Here is a 13,154-nt window from a genome sequence, read left to right on the forward strand (position 1 = left end):
AAGACATGAAATTTATGTGACATGGAACTTAAACTATGATCAATGATATTCCCTGCTGCCCTGGCCCTCCCCCCCACCCCCCGCTGCCAGCTAAGGTGAAAACAAGAAACATTAGAAGTGTTTATATTTGTATATGTTAGAAAACACTGAATACTTCCTCAAGAAGCTTCCTGTTGAAATCAGGTTTCGTATCTCTGCTAGGGTTACCTAGAACTCCCTCTGTAAAGGCTGTCTGACTGCACATAACTGATTTCACAATGAGAAAGGACAATCAGCCATAGGAATCATGTCCCAGGGAAGAGGTGGACTGCCCAGCAGAGGACACTTTCAAGATTCAGCTGGACAGGGTGCCGGGCCACACTGTGGTTTTGCCAAGAAAGGTTGGACCAGATGATCCTTGTGGTCCCTTCCAACCTGCTATTCTATGATTCTATTTACATCTTATGCTACAGAATGCTCACCGCAACTTTAATATTTCTATACCTACCATCCTAACCACCCACCAGTTTTCCATTATTAAAAAGTCTCCTGGATTTTCACACTCTCATTAAAAACCGCCTTCATGTTTTGACTGCAGACTACTTGACGCACATGAGACCTGAACTCAGAGCCAGCCTGATGCTATGCTGCTGGACTTCCCGATCAGCAGGGTCAGCTGCAGCACCATCTACTTCATCAGTGACAGTAATTACACTTGATGAATTTTACTAACAGTGGTTCCCTGACACTGATTAACCTACCGGCTCACCATATTTGATTCCTTTTCAAGGTTTACAAGTTAAACACAGAGCATGCAGATCTACTACAAAGTATAGGACACAGCAGAGAAAATTGGAAGGATTAAGTTCTAAGAATATTCTTTGCGACTAACTTCCCTCTCCCCAGCAACTCATGGATACAAATGTACTTTAAGATACTCTAACCACAATTAATCTGTTAAGTGTTCTGACTCAAAGTAGTCCCTCCTTTGCACACTTTAATATTAAAAAGGTTTACACATTTGGACAGGAAAACCACACAAACCCAATAGTAGTGAACTTTTAAAACATTTTGTACAAACTGATTAAAAAAAAATTGTGACACTGTTCCTCACGCCAGCACCAATTTTGTATTCAACTTGGCACCTGTAACTACTGTTCAGCCATCACTGAAAGTAAACAAACACGCAAGACTGGAATATCAACAGAAAAATATTGTGTTAACAAGCGCACAAGATACCAAATCTAATCACCTCATCACAATAAAAAATACTCCCTCGAAAAACTATAAAGTTTACCATTAGAAGAAATATATATATATATATATACACAAACACATACATGTGTGTGAAGGAAGAAAGGATATATATTTAGCAAATAATGGCATGCAGAGTTTTTGAAGTTTCTACTGTTTTCTGAGGTGACCTTTCCTGGCAATACTTGTGTTATTTGTTCCCTGAGCTGTTTACGATTACTTCTGTCAGCATACACAGAGAAATTATGAAGGCTGCTATGGTTTCCAGAAATGATTGTTAAAACCCAATTAAAATGAACTATAGAAAAGGGTTTCCTTTATTGTTGGGGATTTGTTGTGTTGTTTATGGGTTTGGGTTTTTTTTTACTTTCACATATCTACACTCAATTATATAAACGCTATCTGAGAAAGCTACCTATTTGTAATTAACTCATATGGCTTCAGAAATGTAATAAGAAACCAACAGATTTAGTCATTGATATTTTACCGAGAGCTTCCTAATGCTAATGCTTACCTTACTCTTGGTAAAAGCTGCATTATGGAGGCATGTCAGCCATCCTGAACCTTGCCTTCATAACACCAGAGAAGCAAGCCAGAATTATTTACATTACACTAGATTTTGTGAATATACAAGTGATATTTAGTTGTATACAGTGTTTTAATTTCACGCACCTACCCAGCATATTGTCAGATAAATATATTAATATATAAAATTATTGTTCTGCCAAATCATTTCAGAAATCACAGGTCTACTATCATTACTAGAAAGTTGAACAATTACTACTATTTTAGTATATCCTCTCCAGTTCACAGAAGAAAATATGGTGGTTCTGCTACACAGATCTCGTCCTATTCAATGTTCACGGGCAGCAGGTAACTCAATCACAATTGCCAATATGTAGTAGGACTGTAGTAGAAGTACTGATCTCACTATCTTTTCTTATTTAGCTGTGTGAAAATATTTTAAAACTTAATCATTAGCCATAAATTTGGAAATTATACTCATCTGTTTGAATTTTTATTGCCTTCTATTTTCCAATTGTTCTGCAGTTTCTGTGTTGTTTCCTGGCATTCCTATAAAGAATATTAAACGAGTTCTCCACTGCAGATACTAAGATCTCAATTTTTACTGGTACTGTCCCCATCCCTAAACTCCACTGTCACTACTTCAAAATTAGGATCTTATGGTCTACAGTGAAAACTTAATTTACAGGTATTTTTAAGCAGTTGAAAAACTCATTCATAAATAAACAGTAATAGAACAAAGTGGAACAGATTAAACTCCTGCATGCATATGACAACATATGACTTGCTAAAGAAGCCTATCTGTGTTAATTTTTCTAAAAGCTTGCTGTATACTGTGAAAACATAATCAAGAATACTCTGACAATGAAGGAAGAATTCAGTCATTTTGAACCATGAAAGAAGATAAGCACATTTGCCCCCAACTGCCATCACTGTTAGAATGACAAACACGTTAACATTTAAAGAAACTCTAGTTGTCCCAGACTATCTTTCAAACTATCCTCAGCAGAATAAAGAAAGAGAGGTAAAAAGGCTTGATCTATTAAAGCACGAAGTTTGTTTTTTAATCTGTGCTCAGCTCAGCTTATGAAATCTGTCAGAAGTTAAGGGGGGGGGAGCAAACACCACACATCCACAACAGCAACTCTGTTCACTTAACTAACTCTAAGCTCCCAACTGATCCACAGATAAAAAAAAATACCCTTTTCTAGCAGGCAACCTTAGTTTTCAGATGGATGTCATTACCCACAAGGGAGTCATAAGCATCCATCCCTTCACACAGAAACGTATCAGAAGATCTATAGCAGGTTTTTTAATTACTCACCTTCTTCAATGTTTGTATTTACTTATGAGAAGACTGCCTGAAGAGCTACAGCAGACAGTCTACTACTATTGATAACAGGCAAACGTTTGACCTCTGCTCCTCATTTATTTTCCTACAAAAATATTTTGTGACCTGATCTAAATTAGTGTCACCAGCTAAACTCCATCCATTTCCCATTCTGGCTTAGAAATTACTTATTTAAAAGGAGTGACCTTGTCACCATTTCAGAACTTGGCATTCGCTTGCATAGAACTAAAGATGAAAACAGCGTAGACAGAAGCTAAAGATAAGGACCTTCTGGAGGAGACTTTTTCCCCCTAGGAGATTAATCAAATCTTTGCAAAAATATCTAAAGTTGACTACTTTAACTTAAATATTTAAGAATAATATTTGTAGAAGAAACTTCAAAGCCTGTGATTCCCTTATGCTGCTTTAGTAAATCAAAAAAGGGACTACCTTCACTACTAAAAAGAAATACTTTTGTTGCCTAGTCTAGTGCACGCAGGCAACAGTGCCTGTTTATTTAAACATTGGCTCTGCAATCTGCATAGTAATTTCCATTTACAGACAACTCAATATTCTCAGCTTCTACATGAACAATGAACTGCAAAACTATGCTCTACCACATGAATGCCTGTGTTCCCTAAAATACACTTATGAACAATCATAATCTAACAGAACCGTGTAGTTCAAAGAAAACTTACAGAACAGCAGCAGTCTTCTGAACCCATTAGTGGAATGAGAGAGGATAAAAAGATCAGCCATAGCATAAGGATAGGATACATGTCTAACGTGTGGAATATTCCAATCTCCTTCCAGCTTTTGTAACGGATAAATCATTTTAGAACTACCTTAACTGGAGACATTTTTCCACGTTAATTATACCATCCAAATACATTGGAAGTACACGTCGTGATGTGTTAAGATTCAGTTGTGTCGACACCATGGAACAAAAACAAAGTGTCATGAAAGATTATTAGCAAAGTTACAGATGAGGCTGGGAGCAGTTCCATATGGATGAAGTCATCAATTATGATTATGTACACTTGTGTATCAAGTTTCTAAATCTTCACTTTTTTTTTTTTATTAAGACAAGAATATGCACACTCAAAAGCAAACCCATGTCACAGGCAGACAGAACAGTCCAGCCTCACGAGCCTGTTCCAAGAGGAAAATAAAACTCACATTCTGCTCTACCAGCAGGAGCCTCATGGCTTTTCAGGAGACTCAGAACAACTACAGAACTACAGCAAATCTTCTTACTAGTACATCAGTACCAAGAGTAATCAGTAGTCAAAAATTCTGCATGCTAACCAAATTATGCATAATGCAATCTTTGCTTTATGGAGTTCATATGCCAAAGAAAATGATGAATGGACACAGAGAAAGTACTATAAAGATGTCTGCCTCAAAAATAGGAGATATGACCGGTGCTTATATAGGTTGACAGACAAAAAAAAAATCTTTAATTTTTCCAAACATGTTCAAGAATATATGCTTTTTGCTATTTTGTTAATAATGGTCAGCGCTCTTCATCATTCACACCTCTCACCTCTACAACGAGAGCATAACATTCTACAGTAGGTGAGCTCAACAGTTTTGCAGACAGAATGGAAAAGGTAAATTTAGTAACAATTGAAAAAATCTAACCTACTTACATCTCAAAACTGTGGAAAAAGTATACTAAGTAACCATTCTGCAGTCTTATACATTATTGCATAATCACTGTATTTCCACATTTCAGATGGCTGTTTCTTTCCTACTCTGTAAAATAAAAACAGTTTTTTCATCCTTGAATGATTATTCCTAAATTTCAATTTATCCATATTTATTACTGGGATAATTTCAAGGCCATAACAAAAGGCATAAAGATAAGCACACACATCAAGTAAGCATTTTCAGAACATTTTTATGCATATCTTTGTTTCAGCACATTTCTTGTTTACCTAAGCTGATTTTCAGCAGAAAAATTAGGATTTTTCCAATATTTTTTTTTTTTTTTTTGTGGGTGGAAGCCCTGAAAATACAGCAGTATTATACAAATGTTCCAGTTTCTTAATTTTCCTAGTCTATAAATTATTTCAGTATATTTCTTAACTAGTCATCGCTGTCCTCTGTTAGCATCTGATATCTCTGCAACTCAAGCTCTGACTGCAACAATTTAAAAACCTCAGAAGTACAACTCTGAAAATTATTCACCCAGGAATAAGCAACAATACTGATGGTTAATTGTCATTATGTATATCTACACTGTGTAAAACTGTGGCATTTTGAGAGTTCAAAGAAACTTTCCATTGATTCCTGGAAGAAAGGATTTTATGCTCATGGATACCCACAAAATACAACTAAGTTTGCCCTGCACCTGTATTTAGTTTAACTTACTTAAGCCTACTGCTCAATACCATTAATTCCTAAAGGATAGGGAGAAGTTTTACAAAGTTACACATACCATTAAAGCAACACAAAAAGATCACCTGAAAAGCCATGAATAAAAACATCACAAACATTACAAAGGTATTGAGATTTGAATAGGATCTTAAATCTTAAGAAGCTGCATCAAATACAGAAAGATGTTAATCTATATTTTACTTAATTCTTATTTTTCAAATTATCAAAATTTAAAAACTGTTTTCATCTTGTAGCATGATACAATACACTATGTCCATATTTCAGCCCCATATGCCTGTTCCTAAGAGTCATGAAGAGAGATGTTGATGTTTCACTCACTGAGGTAACATTGTACAAGGATAAATTGATTCTGCTTCTAAAAACAATTTAATGAAGATAAAGTTATTTAAAAGAAAACAAAAAGGACAATTGAGTAAGAAGGGTTACAAGAATTGGACAGAGTAATTCTAGTAATTCTAGAATCAACACCTTTAGCTTTGATCCGTGGGCCACAGGAGGATAACCATCTTGTCCAGGTGGGATGAACAACTCCCACTTCCCATATTCCATCTTCTTATATGGATGAGAAAATGGATTCCAGCCATCTGCAATGTAAGAAATAATGCTAAGTGTATTTATCTTCAAATGTGTCCAATTACAATTCAAAGGTATAACAGCTTGTTCCACCTTTTTCAGAATTAACTTCAGTGACAGCAGACAAACACTTTTTTTATCTGGTACTACCATAAACATTCAAAAAGAGGCTCAATAAAATGCATAATATTTTCACTAGGAAACTATACTTCAATCCTAATTTGACAATGAATAAATTATTTCTACTTCACCTCTTTGATGAAGGTCAAAATAACCTCCTACTCCCCCCCAAAAAATATTGATTTTAATACCACAATATCACGGTGGTATGAAAATTAATGGATTAAAAGTAATGTTTAATGTAGATTTAAAACTTCTAAAAAAAATAAACATAAAAAAACCCTTCACATCCTAAACAAGCCAGTAGAAATATTTGTTACAATACTACGGAAAAAAAACTAATCAGAGCTGCTGTTGATTATAGAGAGGGGAAGCAGACAAAATGTAACCAAAACCACCTCCAGAAACTGAACACACAAATCAGGTTTGGACACACACACTGCTCACTCCCTCTATTTTGACAAGTTGATATCCTATTAATAACACTCATTAAGTGTATAATATAGGAAAAATAAAGGGGAAAATGCAGACAAATTTGATAGTAATGGCTAAGAAACCACATAATATCAGACAGTGACACTGCAGCCAGGAAATCTGGCCTGAAATGACGCAGTTCTAATTAAGCAAGTCTTGAAGAAGATTCCTTTTTCATTTAAAAAAGTTTACTGGACTTAGCAACTTAGCTTAGATTCCATAATTCAAGGTTCTTTGTCCTCTTTTGATTTACTGAGCACTGGAAACATGCAAGATTGGTCATTATGACATGCCCAACTGAACAGACACCTTCCAAGAAGGTCTTGTGTGTCTGCATGTTCCAGGTTAACTCGTATGAATGAGACTGAATAAAAAGCTTCTGAACGGACAGACCTAGGCAATGTGATTATTTCTAGACTAGAAGGAAGTAGCAAGCCAAGTTTGAGAATTACTTTGTTTGTTTGTTTGTTTTGCCTCAAAACCCACCTGTCTCACATAGTTCAAGGCAACAGACACTCCTAAGCTCACAAGAAACCAATCAACAAAGAAAATTGATTTGCAAGACATTGAAGTGTCACAGCACTCCCCAAACTAGCCAGCTGCAACAAGGTCTTTTACTACCTCACACCAACATACTCTTCATGCCAGTCCCTCTGATGCCTTCTCCTCATCTCTCCTCACCCAGAGCATGAGTTCCCTCTTCCCTCTCTCTTCACTGGCTCTCAACCCCTTAACAGAACCAGCCACAGCTGCACCTTATCTACATCAGCCAACCTGTCACCCCTGAGGCCAACCCACAGCTGTATATTATCAATGCTAATTAACCCAGCTTCGTTCTTCTACATTAAAGCAAGACATGCTAATCTCCCTTCATGCTAATCTATTTGCATGCCATCTCCTGTCACGTAAATACCAAAAACCCACAAACACCTCAATGAAAGAAGAATAAGCAGCCTTCCATGATCTCCTATTTACAGGAGGTACAGTGCATGATCCTAAGCAGGTACTCTGTAACAGCTAACAAGCTGTTCACACCCTAAACTGTAGTTCCCTGACTAGTTTAAGCTAGTGTAAATCAATATTGCTGCTAAGTATGGTAGTCATGGTTAACAGCAATTCAATAAAAAACCTGGACGTGCCACTGGAGCAGGATCATCGCCTTTGGCACCATGGAAATCACAACAGGGGAGGCAGAAAAGTGAAAAAGTTACATTCATCAACATACATATTTTCCTAAACATCAGTAATCAAAAATATTATTTGCTGTGAAACAAATCAGTATTTGGATGTCTTGAGTTTCAGAGAAAAACTAGGCTGCTTCCAAAGTAAGTTGCTAGTTTCTCTTAGACAACTGTTTAAACCTGAGACCTGTCAGTCTTCAAGGAACAAAGCTGAAAGGCACAAATCAAATGGGCTAGACAATGTGATAAAAATAACCATGTACAGCAAATATTCTAGTACCTGTTCGCTACTGTAAAATGAACAGTGTCAAAACCAGTGAAGAGATTATTCTAACAGAACATTTACCATGCTCGAACACAGAAATACAATTAACTTGGTACTCTATTTAGATGATAGCTTTTTATCACAAATAAGGTATTTGGATAGTGCAGACAAAATGCACAAATTAGCAGAAGGAAAGTATTTACTAAACTATTGCTTAACAGCAGAAGAGCTTGTATGTTAGTAAGATTTAGATGGGTCTTCCCCCTTGGTTTTACTCTAAAGTAAAAGAAATAAAGAAACAAACAATACTATCTACTAAGGCTACTAAGACCAATATTGACCAAACAACACCTTCCCAACAAAGCAATACTCCTTAAAAAAAAAAGCCAAAACTGCAAACAATATATACAGTGGTTATATACACCATAATACATATATTTATTTATTTCAGAGAATCATAAAAAGATGTAGAATATACATCACCAGAATTTTGGGGCTGGGGGGGGTGGGGGGCGCAGGGCGGGGCAGAGTTAAAACTGATATTTTATTTTAAATTGCAAACATCTAAACTGTCTGAAATAAACAATTCAGGCAAAAATCGGAAAACAGAAGAAAGATGAAAAAGTAACAAACATCTTCAGTTGCAAGAAGACTGCTTTAAGGAACCTGTTCCTGTCAGGATTTCTGATAGTCAACACCTTCTTATGGGAATTACCACCAACTCTTTCTTCTCCTGCCCTCGAGATATCTGATCATCTTCATTGCTTTTCATGAATCTCTTTCCTACTCAGCGATATCTCTTGATTGCAGCGCATGAAGTGAACCAAATAAGCCAAGTGATGACTTGCTAATACTGAGCAAAATAAAAAGTTACAGCAAAGGCCTCTAGGCCCAGTCTCTAGAAAACTCACTTGGGAAAATTGCCTGAAGTTGAGTTCATTACATATACCAAACCTGCTGTATTCTTACATTACCCCCAAAAAAATTCTTATGACCTCTGTTAAAACCACCTCTCTTTCCTCCTTTAGAAGGGAAAATGGTTGCATCTCTCCACCCATTTCAGCATCTCTGCTCTCCACAGGCAGCTTTAACAATTCTGCCCAAGCTGCTTACACCTTTCTCTCCACCTGCTACCAACACCAGGTGCTCCTGTTAATCCTTCCTCTTCTCAGCCACACTCCTTCAGTACTGGCTGCCCACGGTTCATGATTTAAGAACAACTGCAAAGCAATACCCATCTGTCCCACACAATCCTACTTAAAACCACTGTTTACTAGTTACCCCTGGAGAGGAACTCATTTAGGAAGATTATAACTGCTTTGTTTTAAGGAAAGAGATACGAAAAGTTCAAACACCCTGAAAATTGAAGGCTGCCTTCAAAGAACCAGCACCTCAGGCTTCTCTCAGTTTTGCTGCTTAGTTTTCATATTTTTCAGCAAAACATAGCCAAAAATGCCTTGGGGCAGGAGGGTGGGCGGAGAAGCCTAACCAACCAAAAACTGAATAGAAGACTATTCAGGAGTTGAAAATATAAAGACAAAAGAAATATCTTGGCTTGAAAACAGAGACTTTGAAGACTGTCAATAGCTACAAACAGAAAAAGCCTGAGAAGATTACCAGCAGAATTTCAAATAATCAGCTTGAATAGGTTTTAGGAAAAAACGACACCACAGAGAACCCATAAGACATACACAACAAGACCTTCTATTCAAAAGTTCAGGCCCCAGATATGTCTTAATCAAACACGGAAGACACCTTGATTAGTCTGGTACTTTTAGTTTCTCTCATCTCTGTGAGTAGATCTTGCAAAACCAGCCAATTATTTAAATATTACATCCTACCTCAGCAACACGAGGCATGAGGGAACTTCTTGCTCAGAACAGCACACTTCGCATGCCAAAGAATCATGAACTGAGCATTAATCTAGAACGGAATTCAAAGCTCTAATAGCTTGGATTCTACCATCTATCATTAAAAATATTAAATGCAATACTTCTGACTAAATCATAAATTTAAGTGACTTCTTCCATCTCCTGATTTTGTTTTCACGTCGACAAGTATATAGCCATACAGCTCTGAGGCTCATGGCTTCACTTGGAGTTTCATATCAGAAATTAACCTTCCTCTTGCTTCTCATAGGGGAAAAAAAGTACTTGTTGCATATTGACCAAATCATTTGCTTGTTCCAATGTAAGAGCTGATACATCAGTGCAACGTAACTATTTTTTCAAAAGTGAAAAAACTTCATAAACTGAGGTTGAACTCTCAAGTGCAATAAACTCACCTCAATTGTATTTGCACATTCTACATACTTCTGATCAACTGAAAGATGCTCAAAGAGAATACAGAGACCAGCAAGCATTCACACAGCTTCCTTGAGGAAAAGATATCAGACAAACAGCAGTTCAGACAAGGGAAGTGGCATCAAAATCCCACTATCCCACAAGATACCTTTATATCATTTGCTTGGAATATGAAATCAGAACATAAATGGAGAGATTCTCTAAGGACACTATACTGTTCTACATAGTGGCCAATTAGATCTTCCTCCTTCTACACTGCCTGATTTCCAACAGCTCAATAGCAGGGTCATTAACATTATCTGCTTAAAAAGTGATTAAACAGCTCAAACGCTGACATAAAAACAAATGTCATTACTTCTCACATAGGATGTCTCCCTGGATAATAATAACAGGTTATACTTCAGTCTACTTAGTGCTTTCAGTTGTCTGCAGCCACAGAAGTGTAGAACTATTTGACTTTACTCATGAAATCTAGGTGTTTTTCTATAAAAAGCTTTGAAGAAAGTAAAGTTGGGTATAATATCATTGTAATACCTAGTCTGCATTTCAGTAAATGTTTGAGTCAAGCCTGTGGGGAAAAAAAAATAAATCATTTTAAAGTAAGAAAATTTTCCAGTCAGCTGTCAGATACCCAAATTTTGAGGGCTGGTAGCTTAAGCTCCTCTTTCTTCACTCTGAAGGAAGCCTGTCAGAGTTCAAGTAATAAATAAACCTTCTCCCAAAACTGGCCAGCCCATCCTCCCTCTACCACCAGGAGAAGCCTTCCCCACTAGTGCAAGAAAAAGGAAACAGAAATGGAATCAAACACATTCCAGAGTGATCAACATTTCAGACCTAATGATAGCTGGGAGGGAGGGAAAGGAAGACAGAGAAAAGTAAAAAGGGAACTAAAGAACAGAAATCACAAGCATGACTTCCAAATTAGCATATACATTCTTACCCTTTCAAGGTTCTTAAAGCCAGTAACTTTTAATTTTTTTTAAATTCAAATATTGCTTACAGATAACCTACTGAGTCTCTGCATGGCCAAATACAATTTTGTGTGGTTTAATTCCCAAACAAATTCTTTGGGTTACCCTTAAAACTTGATGGTCACTGGCTGACTTTGAAATAGTCAATTGTAAAGTAACAATAAATGGCCAGTAGTCACCAAGTTCCTCAGCAATATAGCATGCAAATAAAATATTCAGTGTGTTATCACTGCAAGTTTTTAAGGTAGCTATAACATTGATACTACCTCTAGTATCAGAAATTCAGCTAATTGCCTCATGCATTGGATTTACTGAGATGCTAAAAGTACTAATTGACAAATCTTAATGGTTTTGGATGTTCATTTAGTACTATTTCAGATAAGCATCATACCATAATACCAACAGTCATAATACCGTCTTCTCTCCAATTATGGAGTTTTAAAGAACAGACAAAGAACACTGAAAGTATTGGTATTTTCTTTATTTTATTTTATATTATATTATATATATAATATATAATATATTATATTGGTATTTCTTTATTTATGTTTTTCTTTCTCCAATTTGATTACCACTTTGAGTGCTTCTACTAAATTTTACCTGTTTTCCAGAATAGACAGCAATACTAAGAATTATTCTAGAAATAGGAGCTGTCTCACTCATTACAAGTGTCTCAGAATGATGTACAAAAATACCATAAATTGGGGCAAAATACCTTATTATTAAAGCTTTTATTGTCTGCTATAAGGCTTAAAATCCATTCACAAAAAACTTGACCTTTGCAGGACTGAGGCTTTACATGTATATCATTACAGAAACAAATTATTCATGTTTATCTTAAGCTCAGTTTAATTATAAATTCTGAAAGAATTTTATGTTTTCTGTAACACAACCTGACCTTGCTATTATAATTTTTACAAGGTTTCAATCCTCAAAAACTTAGCAGATTAAATAGCAAGTGCATTTTGTGTCTTTTTTTGCGTCTTTCCAACAAACATCTGAGAGATTCACAGAGAAAACACTGCTATCCATATCCTTACAAGAGAACTAAAAAAAGAAAGCATGAACTGACAGGTTTTTATATTATATACCATCATATTTCAGTTTAAAACCTAAAGAGCTATTGTCATTTAAGTTCCATGTTTGTTTCTTTGTGTAAGATATCCAGCTTCCCCCCGCATGGTTCAATTACAGTTCTCTTTATAAAGCTTTTTTATTAAAAAAATCTTATTAAAAGCAATCCTGATATTCAATTAAAATACAATATAATCATAAATTTCATTTGAGACTTTAACCTGCTTGAAAACTTTAAGAAAGGTTAAAGGGATTCAGTTTTAATTAAACATATCCGTAGCAACCTGAATCTAAATCTTAGGGTTCTGCAACCCAAATTCACATCAGAATATTATTACATTGAATGACAATCATCCATTCCTCTAGGCTTTCAGAGTACATTATCTTCCCTTTTGGGAATGAATACTTTACCATGACTGATGAATATGATACATAGAATAAACAGTTCTTCCATGTTAAAAGTGAATTTCTTTTTAGTTTCTTCACTCCTTATTGCCACATTTCATTAGCATCTATATACAACCACTCTGTCCTAAATTTCTGCTTCATATGATGTATTACATGAAATATTTTAAATGAAGTATAGTTTAGAAAACCATTCCAGTTTTTAGCTACTGTATTCAGGTATACACGTACTTCTCCTCCTAACCTACCACGCCAATTTACAAGTTATATTCTCTTTAAAAAATAATTTTAGATATT

The 13,154-nt window shown here is 35.8% G+C and overlaps 1 protein-coding gene across 4 annotated transcripts in view; it reads right to left on the reverse strand.

The window, feature by feature from the left end:
* The window catches only part of GBE1 (1,4-alpha-glucan branching enzyme 1), a 168,737-nt gene that overhangs the window by 114,221 nt on the left and 41,362 nt on the right, over positions 1-13,154 (reverse strand). For all 4 annotated transcript variants that reach the window (XM_080374521.1, XM_080374522.1, XM_080374523.1 and 1 more), the window contains exon 3: positions 5,960-6,075. In XM_080374521.1, the coding sequence (XP_080230647.1) occupies positions 5,960-6,075 (116 nt within the window). The remainder of the gene's footprint in view (positions 1-5,959; positions 6,076-13,154) is intronic.

This window comes from Falco punctatus (genome assembly GCF_963210335.1).
Source record: "Falco punctatus genome assembly, chromosome: 2".
Classification (NCBI taxonomy): domain Eukaryota; kingdom Metazoa; phylum Chordata; class Aves; order Falconiformes; family Falconidae; genus Falco; species Falco punctatus.